General features: G+C 40.3%; 3 protein-coding genes across 11 annotated transcripts in view; 2 read left to right on the top strand and 1 right to left on the bottom strand.

Moving 5' to 3' along the window:
- Positions 1-1,187, bottom strand: part of wdfy4 (WDFY family member 4) — a 42,176-nt gene extending 40,989 nt beyond the window's left edge. For 3 of the 4 annotated variants that reach the window (XM_034201750.1, XM_034201751.1, XM_034201753.1), the window contains exon 1: positions 697-1,187. The gene's annotated coding sequence lies outside the window, so the exon portion shown is untranslated. Of the gene's footprint in view, positions 1-690 lie in introns of all 4 variants that reach the window. The other variant, XM_034201752.1, reaches the window with a different exon arrangement.
- A 91-nt stretch (positions 1,188-1,278) lies between these two features.
- On the top strand, positions 1,279-7,253 carry si:ch211-223a10.1 (palmitoyltransferase ZDHHC13). 2 transcript variants are annotated; one of them, XM_034201757.1, is made up of 11 exons: positions 1,279-1,592; positions 2,399-2,534; positions 2,670-2,780; positions 2,864-2,996; positions 3,395-3,573; positions 3,744-3,817; positions 3,957-4,119; positions 4,205-4,287; positions 4,788-4,978; positions 5,775-5,874; positions 6,899-7,253. In XM_034201757.1, the coding sequence occupies exons 1-11, from the start codon at positions 1,472-1,474 to the stop codon at positions 7,111-7,113; spliced, it is 1,506 nt and encodes a 501-aa protein (XP_034057648.1). In that variant the 5' UTR covers positions 1,279-1,471; the 3' UTR covers positions 7,114-7,253. The 2 variants fall into 2 exon arrangements, with proteins under 2 accessions (XP_034057648.1, XP_034057647.1); XM_034201756.1 differs by having other exon boundaries at positions 5,775-7,253.
- Positions 7,254-7,646: 393 nt separating this feature from the next.
- The window catches only part of arhgap22 (Rho GTPase activating protein 22), a 12,784-nt gene continuing 4,567 nt past the window's right edge, over positions 7,647-15,863 (top strand). Inside the window, exons 1-4 of one of the 5 annotated variants that reach the window (XM_034201815.1) lie at positions 7,647-7,867; positions 8,105-8,200; positions 13,002-13,198; positions 13,975-14,062. In XM_034201815.1, coding sequence (XP_034057706.1) covers positions 8,107-8,200; positions 13,002-13,198; positions 13,975-14,062 — 379 coding nt within the window. In that variant the 5' untranslated portion in view covers positions 7,647-7,867; positions 8,105-8,106. Of the gene's footprint in view, positions 7,872-8,099; positions 8,201-8,612; positions 9,521-13,001; positions 13,199-13,974; positions 14,063-15,863 lie in introns of those variants that run through there. The other 4 variants (XM_034201813.1, XM_034201816.1, XM_034201818.1 and 1 more) reach the window with 4 other exon arrangements.

The following is a 15,863-nucleotide window of genomic DNA, read 5'->3' as shown; positions in this document are numbered from 1 at the left end:
CTAATTGTGTTTTTCTTCTAATAATTACTGTCAGGTCTATATGACTATTATAAAAAGGTAAACGCACTTTTAAAAACATTAGAAAACACCCAAACTTTTTCTTTGTTTTACATTTGGTTGACCTAATGGTCATGTAATCATACTAACCAAGGTAACCATCTATTGTGTGTCAGTGTGGTTTCAATGCTTGTTTAGGGTTACTGCACTGAGATTGGGCAACTACAGTGTTTCTATTGACAGAACACAAATAAAACCAGTGCTGAAATAACTTGCTAAACGGCGCCATCTTGTGGGTTTAAATAGCATACACATATAGAGACAGCAGACATAAAGAAAAGTGTGTCCCACAAAGGAAAAAACTGCTCAATTAGAGTACAAATGGCCTTTTGTTTACTGAAGACATTTTGGTAGGACCCCAAATACCGATGTAGTTAATTGTATAAATTAAGTTAGCACTATCGGTTGTTTTCCAAATTCCTGGGCATATGTGGCGTATGGAAATTCTAGGTGGGTCTAAAATGTAAGGAAAACATTAATTGAATTGAAACTACTGAATCCTAGAGATAAAATTCAACATAGGCTATCTACAGAAAAAGAGGAAAGACATTTTAATTACAATAAGGAAACATCACAATACACTTGCCATTTTACTCTTTAACGTAGATACCCCACCCGAAACAAAGGAATTACCTTCACCTGCTGAAATTGAAGCCACACTGACACGAGCACGTCGGCGCGTTATTGCCTTCAAGCCACTGTATTCCCTCTGCAGGCTGTAGTTTAAAGAGATAGGGCTGCAGGCCCTGCCTAGTGTTGTCTCAAGTCGATAACGTATGCTTTGACAGAGCTGTAGCTAAGTCGTAGCATCATATTTCTAAAGTGTTAACAAACTTTAATAAGCTGACAGAAGGTGCAATTGATACGATGTCGTTTTTCCCGCCGGGGTAAAAAAGTCCTCTCATTTCAGTCGGTGTCGCTATCAGTCTCTGCACTGCAGGTTAAAGTCTCGCTGTGCTAAAATACATTAATAATACCTAGCCTATTTAAATGAATGTCCTACATTGTTAGTTTCCAAACCTAATGTTACGCTTCAAAACAACATGTATAAACAGTCTGCAAATGCCTGTATCAACATTCCAATGCTCAGACACTGAAACCCTAGTAATAAACTTTTGGCGTTACCAGATCCTCTCTGCAGACACCGTATTTATAGGAACCACGTGTTTTGTTGACGCGCTGACATCAAAGGCCATGTGACCTGATGCGGCCAATTAGGTGTCCAGGGCGTGGTCTGCCTCAATCAGTTTAGCACAATGAAAGATTCCCGTTACTCTGCAGCGAAAGATGATATACCTTCTCACTTTACATTATGATATTGTAGCGCTTCGTCCCAAGAGCTGATTTGTGTTTCCGTTGACGTTTGCAGTCGGCGGAAGTGACAGTAGGCCGTCTCTGTCCACCCATCATCATAATGGATCCTATCCCTATCTACTCGGATGGCGATGGAGACATATTTGACTGTATACAGACGGGAAGTATTGAACAGTGTATACAGTTCGTTGAAAATGACCGATCAATTCTCAAGGAACAAGGTAAGTTGCAATAAGATAAACAAAGATCTGGTCAGTGTTGTTGTTTTTATCAACGTCATATATGTGTGAAACTACAGGCCACCGTTTCCTTCTGTGCTCCTGTGAGCCTGTGTGTAGCCTACAGTTATTAGCCTGTAACTGTCACTGATCCGATCGTATTTCCTGATTTCCCCCATTTTAAAGCCAGAAAACTGCTGATGACATTGATTTCCAAGAGATAAACATGCTATACTTGATAGTAGAAATACTAAAATACCTTTTGTTATTGAATGAAGTGACTAATGATGGGGTCCAAGAATAGCAAGCCGCATGAATGTGTGGGAGCACATTATTTGCTCTTAATGTTTTTCATATATTGGCTTGTTTTATGTGTATTGTATTCTCTTTGCTTTTTAAAGACTGATGATTTTGAATGCCATTTTATAATGTGTCTTGTTTGCTCCACTATTTCTTAATGCTATTCATTTTTTAAATGTTGGTAAAATACTTTGAATTGCCTTGTGTTGAAAGGTGATAAATAATTTTGCCTTGCCTACTGTATACCTAGGTCAAATGTCTTTAACTCACACCTTTGTCACAATCCCAACCAAAGGGAAACCTAACCATGCTGCAGCTCCCCTGTGAGATGGTCAAGCACATATCTAAATGGACAGATCATTTAATAACACTGCACAAAGTCACATTGTGCCAAAAGGAACCCAAACTCTGACCCCAGGGTTTCAAGGATCAACAGGCTGACAGGCTGTGCTTTAATGCCAGGCTTATGTTGTATACCTGCAAATCTAACTGTGTTTCTCTTCTTCCAGGCTGGGGTGGTTTCAGCCCGCTCCACTACGCTGCCCTCAATGGTAACCGTGCTTTGGTTGACTTTTTCCTTAATAATGGAGCTGACCCTAACCTGAATTCTAACGCAGGACAGACACCCTTTCATTTTGCCTGCAGGTGAGTTGTTAATTTAGGTGTCTAATGTTAAAAAAACATGCCTGGATCCTCACGTTGACAATAATGTGATGTGAGTTGAATGCATTTTCTTCTGTGCTTGATACGGTGTGATTAAAATTGTTTGACTTCTATTAGGCAGGGGAACATCTTTATCATACACCTAATGATGCAGTTTGGAGCTGATTTGCGCCTCATAGACCTGCAGCAAAAAACATCACTGCATCATGCAGTCTCTGGAGGCAGCATGTGAGTAGAGGAAACATGTCACACTTAGTGGTTTTTGTCTGCTTCATAGTCATCCTGCACTAACAGTTGGTTATCTTTCCTAGTGTTGCAGTGCAATTTTTGTTGGAGACAGGAATGTTCCGATTCTCAGACACAGACATGTACCATGTGACACCCCTTCACCTGGCTTCATCCACAGGCAACACTGAGCTGGTCCGTTATTTGCTCAGAGACCAGGTATGCTATAGTCTTTGCATTATCACTAACCTACATGCTTCATTCAACAAACCATAAAACTCGGTCTTACATTTTTAAAGCTATATTTAGAATATATATATATATATATATATATGTTTAACTGAGTCACATAAAGAGGATTTGGAAGGGTAGCTATTGCTGTGTCGCCCACTGATGATTACCATGCAACAATGTACTGTGACTTTACTCAAATGTTAGCTGCTTTTAGTCTATTTTAGCTCATTATTTTGGTCCTCAATCCCACACATTTACAGTACGATTAACATTTACAATGACAAAATATACATCAATCTTTTCTGCAGATGCTTTTGTGAATCTGGGTCAAGAGCAGATATACTATAGCAACTGTGCAGCCCAACCCTCTGTTTGTGTCTCAGAGGTGTGCAGTGGATGCAGTTGACCAGCAGGGAGCGACAGCGCTCCATGTTGCAGCAGAGCATGGCGGTGTGGAGGTGTGTTGGACACTAATGCAGAGATCCGGTTGTTGGATGCTCCATCTGAAGAACAACAGCGGCCTCACACCACTGGATCTCAGCAGACAGGGGAAAACATTTAGGTGAGCCTGCTGTCTCTAGAAATCTCTGCAAAATCACTGACTACCTTCCAACCACTGCATGTGATAGTTACACTCCTCAGTACTGCAGTAGATCTCCAGTATGTTCGCATTTCGTGATGACTTCTTTCTCCTGGGATCCTGATGTTGCTTAATGTATTGCTTTTCTCTAGACATCAGCAACTCAACAAGCTACTCATTCGGTACATGAGGGAGCCAAAATACCACAAGCCCAAAGAGTCCAATGGTGAATATTAATGTGTACATTTGATCATGTATTTAGCAATGAAAACAAGGATGCTGACTATGATCATGCTCATAATGGCACTGTAACATGGGCTGTGTGTGTATTTATGTGTTGTTGTTTTTGTTTCTTCTCTCACCAGCTTTGTATTGCTGGACACTGTCATTTCCAACCCTAAGTGGAGCTACCATCCTGATAATAGCGACTGTGTTGCGAGGCTATGGGGGGATAACATGCACGTTGCTCTTCCCCTGGCTGGCCCGAAGCATCTTCACACAGTTCCACCGCATGACCACATACCAAAGGTTTGACAAAAATGGTTTTAATGATAAAATATGAATCACTAAGTATACATATTCTTTGTTATATCTCCATCTGTTTTTCTTCTAGGCTAGCTAACCCGGTCTACCTGGGAACACTCATAGCTGGCTTGATTCATTCCCTTGTCTGCTTCTATGGAAGAATAATGCCTAATATCCTTAACAAATGTTTCAAGTTGAGTCTCATGCCTATTTATATTTGTATTATTTCTTGTCCTGCTAGAAGTATGACAAAACGTTCTCAATGGTGGTTGGGATGCAGTTCTGTCTTTGGTGCTTTAGCTTTAAAATGTCGTCCTTAATTTAAAAATTCCTGCAGGATAAATATTATGGTGCCAACATTGTGACCAACATTTTGTTCTGTGAGACGTATTTCAATAGTGATAGTTTGTACTAAACTACCCATCAATAGCGTACAATCTCAGTTTCATTCATATTCAATGAATATTTAAAGTGCAACAATTTGTGTTAATTTATAAACACACTTGTAGTCCCTAAAGAATATATATTTATTTTGGACAAGCTTTATTATGAAATCTGTCAACATGATAGTACCCTCCTAGTTTTCTAGCTTTCCAAAACATATACAGTAAATTCTAAAATGTAATCAAGGATTTTGCATAATAAAAGTGTTCATCCTTAACCTTTTGAATGTGTGTGGCCGGCCAGTAATCTGGTCAACCTGTCAATGGTGCACTTCTCCCTTGTCCTGGGTTTGTTCTGTAAGATCCTGACTCAGGACCCTGGAACACTGGAAAGAGCAGACGCAGATACTCGGTTCTCCTGTATCGCTGACCTGGTGGAGAACAACGAGAGCCCTCACAGGTTCTGTCCATACTGTGAGGTAAGACATTCACACTGGTCATAGATCAGGGAGAGCCATGATATATTGCCTATGCCCCAATATGTATCTATGCATGTAGTTATACGTTTCAGTCTAGATCAAAAATATGTAACGGTTTTGAGGTCAACAGAGACTTAAAAGCAGAGACAGACACAAAGTCAAAAAAGACATTTACTGTAGAACCAGGAAGTAATATCCAGGCGGTCAGCCCAAACCATGTTGATAAATCCAGACAGGGAGTCACAATATCAAAAAACAGATACTAAGTAAAAAAAATTCAGATTTTGACCATCCTGGCCAGAGTTACAGGGGGGCTGCCTAATCTAGCAGCAATAACCCCAGCTAATGATAGGAGGATAGTCAAGGACATTGGACATACCAGAGCAGGAACTAAAGCAAAAGGAGTGGTTTGTCTTTCAAAATAAAACAGGAAATACAATATGCAGAGACAGCAGGATGTTACAGAAATGTACACCAAGCACATCTTGCCTTGGTGTGTTTCTCCAAACAGCTCAGATGTCTTAATTCAATAATGATGTGACTTTGGGCCTTTGGGCTTCGTAATTAAATGGGATACAACGTGTATGGTCATTAGTTCTCTGCCAATTGATTTCCATAACAACAATATACAACATTTGTCTAAAATGTTGGAATGAAGCACAAATCTGTGCCATGCTTTTTAAAAAGGTTTCTGATAAAGTTTAGGATGCAACATTCTCTAGAGATGAAGGTACATCATATAATAACTATGTTTCTCTCCCCTCCCCACCCTGTCTTTCCTCTCCTCGTACTGTAGTTATTCCAGCCTGACTACACTAAACACTGCAAGCTGTGTGACGTGTGCATCACAGACTACGACCACCACTGCCTGTTCCTCAACCGCTGCATCGGCCGTGGTAACCACCGCCTCTTCGTCTTATTCATTCTCTCCATGTTGATGGCCCACCTTCTTTTTGTTTCCACGGCAACAAGTTACCTGTATGAAATGAAGTACGACGGCTTCCACCTCTGGTCATCGTGGTTTACATTGTTAGGGGATGAGTTCTGGGTCGTGTCCCTGATGGTTATGAATGCAGTGACGCTGCTTTGGGAGGTATGGCTACTCATAGAGCAGTTTGATGCTGTTTCCTCTGGAACAACTACCTACTTTGGACAGAGTGAAAGCTCAGTAAAACAGCGGTCACTAGCGCAGCGCTGGCCTATAGTGCTGTCATTTCTGCTGGAGGGTCGAAGACGGGTGGGAAGCGGACTAATGAGAGAGGACAAAACTTCCATAGACATTTAAAACTGTCAGTTTGTACTGTGCTATCTCATTACATCGCTCACTTGCTTCTGAGTTTACAGCGACACTTGTGCGCATTCAACCTTGATAATGTCCTCTTTAGAATAAATGGCTCCGTAATGCCATATCATGTTGTACTTGAATGTAAAACAAGCTTATATCACAATGATCTATTTAAATTCACAAAAGGCTTTAGTGTAGATTTGTTGGCAGGTTTGTCCTTAAAGGGAATAACTAGCCCTTAGAGTTTAGATGTTCATCTAGTTTTAGAGACCTCACTGAATACTTTTAAGATAACAATTAACTTGTTGGTTTACATTGTACTGTGAAAACTGCATACTTCCGAAACTGTGTTTTAGCAGGGAACGCCTCAGAATGAATGATTGTTATGTTATGTTGAATAAAATTGCCCAATGGTGTAAAGCATCATTCACAGCTCTCATAACTTTAGCAGGTCCTGTGATTAGCTAGTGATAATGGTTAATATCAGGGGCACTGTTAGACTTTGTTCCTCACATAATGTCATTACCTCTCTGACCTGCTCCCAGTCATCTGAGCCATGACACTTCCTCTGCTCTCACTAATGAGATCTTTTCATGCTTTCAATTAAACACACTCATTTCCTTTGTGTCCCTCAGGACCCTATATCAAGATTATAGATGATGTTCCCCACACCCCTCAGAGGCTGGTGTGTCTGGACTTTGTGAGTGGCTACGTCACACAAAATTATGTAGTGTCTGCTGTAGTGAGTGCATGTAAGCCTGTGAGTGCTTTTACTGGATCAGTGTTATTGTATTGTATAACTGGCTGCCACTTGTTAATATACCAATACATTTTATATGTTCTAACATAATGTATCTGTGGTTTCACAGTTTCTTTTGATTTCCAGTATGAAACCTCATTTGTGCCATGACGGTTTTTTATGGTGTATGAAAAATATGCTTGATTAAATACATCACGAATATCTGCCATTAAAAACATTTAAAAAACAAATGATTATCTTTTAATTCATGTGAATAGTAAAAGTCTTCATAAGATACTTTCAGATACTTTGCCTACTCCTCAGTTGATTAGTAATAAAGTAGTGCATCATATAATGTTAGCCTAACCCATTTCCTTTGTTAAACATAAATAAATGAAGGTAGTGAAGGAAAAAGTACAAGGAAAAGTTGAAATAGTTAAGTTCAAGTATGTCAAAAAAGTTTACAGCTTGAGTTAATGTACTTAGATACTTTAATTGACTTTTCAACATCAAAGCCTTTTATCACACACGGTTGGTAGTGATACATCAAATCCCTATCAGACAGAGCATTGAATTTCACTGTGTTGCCTGAAAAATGGACGGTATCAACATCTGAAGGAGAAACTCATAATGTTGTTTAAACAGAAGTCAGCAGTTTTCACTTCTCCATCAAGGCAGCTCACTTCCCTGGTGAGAGACGGACTGGTAAATCCAGAAGAGGAGGACAGTGGGAGAACATTTTATTTCTCTATAAAGCAGTACCTACCACAGCAGCTGCTCGGGACTGAGTGAGCCTTTCTTGTGCAGCACAGAGGGTCTGGCTCCAGATTCTGAGTCGTCTGGTCTGCCAATCCGAGATGACATGGCAAGTAATACTACCATGACTGTCTTTATTTCCTTCCTTCTGAGTCTGTTCACATCAGCATATTTCAGGCGCGCGTCATTGTTGTGTTACTAATGGCAGCCATAGTGGCCCCAATTCTCTTTGGGTTTGTGAATGTCATATGATTTGATTCTTAGTGATTATCAAATAAGCAGAGGACTGAGATGTCAGTATTGCCATTGTTCAGACCCTGAGTGTGTCTGTGTGTGTTGAGGCTAGAAATGGCCCCAGTGGAGAGGGATACACTGTGCAGCGGGTTCACCGCCATGAAACCATCCAGGACTTCGACCATCGGCAAACCAAAGGAATGGGCAGGTAAAGTTATTTTTAAGTTTGTTTTTGAAACAATTATAATGTGTCAAGCAAGGTGGCGATCAATTGTGTTGCTTTTGATCCCACTTTCTGAGCTCTAATAAACATGTGTGCTATAATTGTATGCTATATTGGTCTCTACACCATTGCTATATATCTATCTGTCAGGGTACGAGCTCTTTAAATTCTGAAAATGTAAAGAATACTCTATACGCTACTCCTTTACAAAGCCTTTATCATGAGATGTATGACCATGACTATTTGTCATTGATGGTTATGTGCAAGCTGAGTAGGTTATTTTTTCAGTGGAGAAAGCTCAGTCAGCAGTGTCCACGTACTGCATTTTTTAATTCTCATCCAGCCTTTTGAACTGCAGCATTTATCTGCTTTAACACATCCGCTGCAACCCTTTCAGGCTGAATAGGAACAAGAACATCACACCCTTGAGTGCTGTGGCTTTCATCGCACAGATTGCTGAGTGACTGAGTAGTGTGGCATTTCTCCTCAGACAATAAATCTTAGCCTGAATGAGTCGGGGTACTAAATATGAACAGTGGAGTTTTGTCAGTTTTAAACATACCATACAGTATGTATCAAACATCTGCCATGGATTATTGGTACTGACAATACCAAGACTTGGACACTTACTCTGCATCAAACATTTAGTGGTATAAATGGTGTCAGTAAATCAAATGTATTGATCTGAGGTTGTACTTCAGGTACAGAAGAGACCATAATCAAATCTTCATGAGCAAACAGCTGAAGGGATGGTGGAGACTGTGGAGCGATGTAAATAAATGGGTGACAAGACAGAGGACATACAGCCAGACATATTTATATACGGTGAGAAATTGATATGGAGAGTGTGCAGCAGAAGGCAGAGAGACGCATAGCTGAGGAGAGGGAGCGAGAGAGGGAGAGTGGGCAGGGCTCTAGGTATGTGAGAACAACAGTACGCTGGCCAGTGGGACAGACAGGGGGAGTGAGAAGAAAGAAAGGAGGGGAGGAAGTGGAGATTGTGTGGTTAAGTGTGTGTGTGTGTGTTTGTGTGTCTCTGTGTGTGTGTAAAATCAGAAGGAGACAGGGTCCAAGTGCAAGACAGTGAGCCGGGGAGAGAGATGCTCGGAGGATGAGGAGTAACAGGGCGAGGCAGCAGCGAGAGGCTCTGTATGTGTGTGTGTATGTGTGTGTGTGTGTGTGAGTGAGTTCGTGTGTGTTTGAGGAATAGTGTGTGAACAGAGGGATGCAGTCATGTCTCTGTGAGAGGGAGCAGCACAGCAACGGTAACCATGCTGAGCCCCAAGATAAAACAGGCACGCCGGGGTAAGCACAGTCCCTCCTCCCCTTTCTCCATCCCTCCATCTCTATTTCTCTTAGGCTTTTTTTCTCTCTCCAATCCATCTCTTTCTCTCCCTTTCTCCTTGTCTCCCCATTCATCTTTATTGAGCTCCTGCTGTCTTTTTAATAATGTGACATCAATATTGTCAGTGCTTTCCATGATAATAACATCAGAAAGGTGGAGCAGCGCCATATTAGTAGCATTGGTGTCATTTAGCATCCCAGTGACTATTATTATCAGTAATGACCTGAGTTTTTCTGCATGTTCTGAAGTGTTGAGGCTTTATCTTCCATGTACAACTCACTCAGTTAACATGCTCTACTACAGAGTGATGTAATCATGCGTGTGACTTGATCATGCCGTCCTGATTCAGAGAAGGAGATACTATGGTTGTGGTGAACATGGCTGCTGTAAGGATAATCCTCCCTCACCTACCTAACAATGGTCTGCATCCTGACCTGTTCACACCTGTGACTACGTCTGTATTTGTTTAGTGTGTTAGCTTGCCGTGGTTTTGAAAGGGGACTCCAGATCAGAGGTGGTGAGAGGAATGCAGGGCTCTCCACTCCTGTAAGTCACAACAGCTGATTGTCAAACATAGTTCCCCTAACGCCGGATAAAAGCCGCTGGTGACCGCTGAAGTTGGGAGGGCACATATACATGCCTCTCACATGACTGCGTGAAGATAAATAATGAAGCAGTAAATTACAGGAACTACTCCTTGCACTGAGATTATCCTGAGTTAATACTTCTAGTTGGTTGTTGCTATGCGTGCGTGCTTGGGGAGTCGTGACAGCTGGCAACTTATCTCCTGTAAACGGACCAGTATTGTTTGTATTGAGAGGGCTCTGATCTCCTTGAAGTATATTAGCTAGCAGCAGCTTCAATAACCCATACGTTAGTGTGTGTGTGTGTGTGTGTGTGTGTGTGTGTGTGTGTGTGTGTGTGTGTGTGTGTGTGTGTGTGTGTGTGTGTGTGTGTGTGTGTGTGTGTGTGTGTTGTGATGGGAGAAATGGCTTTTCGTTCTCCTTCATGAACACAGTTGGAGATTGCAGCCGCTTCAGTTTTCTTGCCACGTTTTGTGCACTTGCCATCTCTAATTTGCTGTAATGGTATCCTCCTTTGATTAGATTCCCAGCTCTGCTCTGCTCTGCTCTGACCCTTTTATGCAGCATCACAGAGCATCACAGCGCTGGATCTGCACTTAAGCTTAGATACTAGAGCAGAATCCTGAAGCAGTCGTAGACTCTTACGGGAAGTTGTTTGTAAACCATTAAATCCTTTTCCTCATGATATCCTTAGAGAGACCCTGTTCAAACTGATACAACACCAAGATCATTGTAAATATTGCAAAATATTATTCTGGTCTCATTTATATGTTAGTTAAAAACATTAGGATCTGTGTTGGAAACGATATGTAATGATCTAACTACTTGTTAAAGTCTAATAAGATTAATTATACCAATTAATTACGTAATTAATTTTCTGGTAGTAAGAAAGCATTTGGATTGAATATCCAAAAGTTAATACCTATGGTGAATCAATGTACCATCGTACCTCAATTCAAGCAGAGTACAATTGTAAGGTATTACACTGAAGGCCATCCGTGTTATTACATTTCAGAGGTATAAACAGCTTTTTTCTATGCATTTGACATCTTTACGATATAAGAAGTGTATAATCAAAACTATAATGATCTGAAATTGGGAAGCAGTGTAATAGATTTAATTGCCCAACAGTAAATAAAGTAGTTTAATTTGTATCCACTTCAGATATGCATTACAGCAAAATGCTACAGTAATGTATCCTTAATAATTCATGTAATATAATGTAACACTGACTGGGCCCGTTTTTCTGCTGTAAAATAATAATGAGTATTCACTTTTGATATTGCAATGGAGGTCACAAAGCACATTTAATTAGATACTAAGTACACATTGTAGACAATGTACATAACTGAAGTATTCCAATGTTATGCTTTACTTCATACTACTACTACTACTACTACTACTACTACTACTACTACTACTACTACTACTACCAATTATACGACTACTACTACTTCTACTACTATAACTACTACTACTATTTCGTTACAATTCAAAGATACATATTTACTCCAGTGGATTTATTTGGTTAAGATTTTTACTAACATATGATTTTCCTTTTATAAAATATTATGCACTGTTACAGATTAACCTACCCAAAGTATATAACTCAGTTCAAATCAGCTCTACCTCAGCCAACAGTATTATATTGCCAACATATTCATTCATCAGTAGCTAACAGCTATAAGCTTAGTACTGTGAAACACCAATAGGAGCAATTTTCTTTTGATTTTACTTTTAAGTTAATTTTTTCAAATGTTTTTTGGCACTTTGACTTGTCATTGAGTATCATTGTATTGTGGTATGGTAAGAGTTAGTAAAGGATACCTTTGATGTAATGCACTTTAATTAAACAGTACATCAATTAAAGATAACAGTTTGGTCATTGTACAACCAATAATCTTGAGCTGACAGTAAACTAAAAAACAAGTTCCTCTCTCAGGTGTTGTTCCTCTTAAAGATTAACAGTATATGACCACATCTTGCCACATTATTCGATCCTGCTGCGCCTACTCCTGCTGTCATACAGTCTTATTAATGACTGTTTCACGTGGTCTCTTTCCAGCAATCATGACTCTGCAAATGAAGGACATTCAGAAAGGAGAGAAATAAAATGGAGAAACCAGACATAGAGCTATAGCTGATAAGCAGAGAGAGAGATGAAACAGGAGATAGATTTGAGTCGAGGCCCTTGCAGATACCTTCCCTGCTGTCCTCAGCAGAAAGCAAGATGCAATTAACAAGAAAAAATAAGTCATTGATTTTACTCTCCTCTCCTCCTGCCTTGTGTTTATCTCTCTTCCCCCTCTCTCTCTCTCTCTCTCCCTCCCCATGACTCCCCATGGATCGCTCCACTGTCACTGTTTATTCTCTATACATTTAGCACCTATATGCTAACATATAATCCATGCTTATAATCATTCTGTAGCAGTTAAAGCGCAGCCTGATCCAAACAAAACTCCTCTCCATACCGCAATGGAAATGATATATGCCTTTAATAATATCTGAAACACATGATGAAATGTAATGGAATAGACAGATGGATTTGATCTTAAAGCAGGATGTATTCACTGCAAAATGGAGGCCATGCCCCTGTAGATTGACTTAAGAGGAAATCTGGATGCATGGTAAAGCCTGTGGGCTTAGCTGTATCCAAGAGAGACTTCTCTGAATAATGATCCAGGATTGTCAATGGGTGAATTATTTTAGAATAATATCAAAACAAAAGAAAGGATATTTTCTGTCTTAATGTAACTCTCTCTATCTTTATTTCTCGCTGTCTCCTTCTCATTCTGATGCCGGTAATCCTTCACACTCTCCTTTCTGTCTCTTTATCTCTATGTGTGTGTCCATGCAGCACGGTCTAAGAGCATGGTGCTTGGAGAGTTATCTCGGATCTCCAGGCCCTGCTCTCCTCTGGATCAGGAGAAAACACTGAAGGCAGGATGGCTAAAAAGGCAGCGGAGCATCATGAAAAACTGGCAGCTGCGTTGGTTTGTCCTGAGGAATGAAGCTCTGTATTTCTACAAGGACCAGGATGAAACCAAGGCACAGGTGACATTCACTAAATAACACATTCACAAGACAGTTACCTGGTGACACCTGTTTTCCTAAGAGGCTGCACTGCCTTGTGTTTCTAATCATATTGGTTAGAAGCGTGATGCATATTCAAGCTTCATGAATTTATCTGATTATTTCCCCAAGGGCCAGTTGATCCACCGTGTGTTCCCTGACTCTGAAAATAGCTTATTGATTCTTTTAAAGCAGGCGACAAAATACATGTTGTAGTCCTCAAGTAAAATGAAGGAGTTTTCTGCATTATGCATCACTGAGTTTAAAAGCGACATGCTCTAATCGGTATATGTGTTGGTGCCGTATACTATAGTTGGAGAAATATTCATTCAAACCCTTAAGACCCCCCACACTCTCCATTAAAGTCATAGTATGTTGTGATTGCCCTGACACACACTGATAATGTGGTAACAAGCTGCCCTGTGGTTCTGCTATTAGCACTTAGTAAGTGACCATTGACCCCCTATATGCTGGAAGGATGTACAGTACAGGAAGCAGCAGAGGGATGAAGAGATGTTTCCCTGAGTCATCTCTCCCTCCATCATCATTACATCCCTCTTTTGGACGGATGCCCAGAGCTCAGTGTATTCAGAACTCTACAATGTTTAACATGCACTTCACATAAGTCCAGAACCACTCATCTATATCCTGTTTGGCCCACGAGTTCTGTTGATACAGGTGTTTTCCTCCTGCCTGCCCATCTGTCAGTCTGTCTTTCTCTCTGCCTCTCTCACACCTTTCTCTCCTTTCTCCTGCAGGGTTGTATTCCTCTTCAGTGCAGTCAGGTCAATGAGCTCCCTGCCAATCAGGACGAGCCTGGTCGCCACCCTTTTGAAATTGTTCCAGGTGAGTTGGCATGGTGACAACTCTGCTTGTAAGGAAGTGCGTGAGTCTTGTTCAAGTGACTCTACACCTTTTGTTAAAGGGTCACAGACAAACACTTTTTTGTTTTGTTAAAATTGTGTATAAAGCACATCTTATATATTTTATACATCTCCCACCAGTACAAAACTTGAACACATTTTGAGTTTTCAGTGTTTATAATGTGATAAATCCCCAAATACTTCAACATCAGTGCATTTCCACAACCACTAGAACATTATCCCAATACCAAGTGTTCCGTTAATCGCAGGAAGTATGTCTCTGTGTTGCTTGAAATTGGGATCATACTGTAAATACAGCATGCCATATCCTCTGAGTAAACTGTGTTGGCCCCGAATCAAAGTGATGGATGGAAAATAGAAGTAAATCAATATAAGTCACAAGCTGTAACGCATGCATAACATTTGCAAAACAGCAGAAAAGATTTGATTTCCATGGCCATGTGTCTCAAGGATTCAACAACAGCTTAATTCATATCTGCACTTGACAGCGCATGGTTGGCATGATGACTCAGAACCATGGACAGTATGTACAGCAGAAAGATCAAAGGCCAGAGAAAGAAATGTTGTACTTGGATGGAGATGTAAAGATTTAAAAGATATGAGCCTTTTTGCTTAAATACTGGCTTTAATAGTAGTTTCTCTGTCTGTCACGGAAAAGCGTCTAAGGTTATATCAACAGAGGTTCACCTGAAAGCATCCGTTCTTTTAAGGGCTCAACATGGGCCATTACCAGGTTGACTTACACCATGAAAGTTTATCCTGAGGATGGGATTTCCATTTAAAATGGTAGTAAGTATTAGCTTGGAGGCTTGGTTAATGCATTGTAGAAACACTGTAACACCACTGTATTGAGGTACTTTTGAAAGCCAATTGAAATGATGAAAGTATTGCATAAATTTCCCTCTATGGCTTTACTTTACACATTACCTGTGTTTAGAAATACATGAATGTCAGCAGATTTAGCAGCTACTGCAGTGCTGCATAGTGGCACTGCCTATAATAATTGTCTGTTGCAGTTATTGTTTTTGATTATGTATGTGGCTTTTTTGTGAGTGTGCATGTTTGTGTGCATCTTCACACAAACTGTACATGTAAATGAGGTAAAATGATGAAATACACTGATGTTACAGCTGAAAATATGCTGAGGTAAAGGATCTGGATGGAAGGAGAAAAGAAAAAGAGCCATGGTGCATTTTCTGCTGTCCACAGGGAACACTGCTCTTTCTGGGTCATTTCTCACACACACAACACACCATGCAGGAGAGTGAAGGACTTATTAATGAATGCAGGTTTTGATATATACCCTCCAGAGTAACCCCTACCAAATACACAAATGTCCTTATCTTTTGGAAAGTAGTCATAAGGTTTTCATCAGTACAAACAAAGTATAGCATAGTTTTTTAAATAGCCGGTTTGATGCTTTTATCTTCATCTGTGCTTCCACCTCTTCCCAAAACCCCCTAAAGGGAGAGGATTTCACATATCCCTATTAAAGCTAAACTGAAATACACTAAAATGTCAAACCAAAATGTCCATCTGGGTAATGTCAAGCTGTGGACAGCCAGAGGCGGTGAGGCAGAGCTGCATGGCTGCGTCTTTGTACTTGACAGGGGTGCTGGAGCTAATAAGGTTATTGAAAATACTGATAGTTCTAGTTGGGAGAATTGACTTTTTTACAGATGATTCACTTTATGTGAACCGCAAAGTATATTTAAATGTGGTTCTGTGTATGAATCCACACAGCACGAAGGCTTTGAGTTGTC

The sequence above is a fragment of the Gymnodraco acuticeps genome, unplaced genomic scaffold, assembly GCF_902827175.1.
Source record: "Gymnodraco acuticeps unplaced genomic scaffold, fGymAcu1.1, whole genome shotgun sequence".
NCBI lineage: Eukaryota > Metazoa > Chordata > Actinopteri > Perciformes > Bathydraconidae > Gymnodraco > Gymnodraco acuticeps.
Note: the sequence above shows the minus strand (reverse complement) of the source record. Positions and strands in the feature narration are given on the sequence as shown.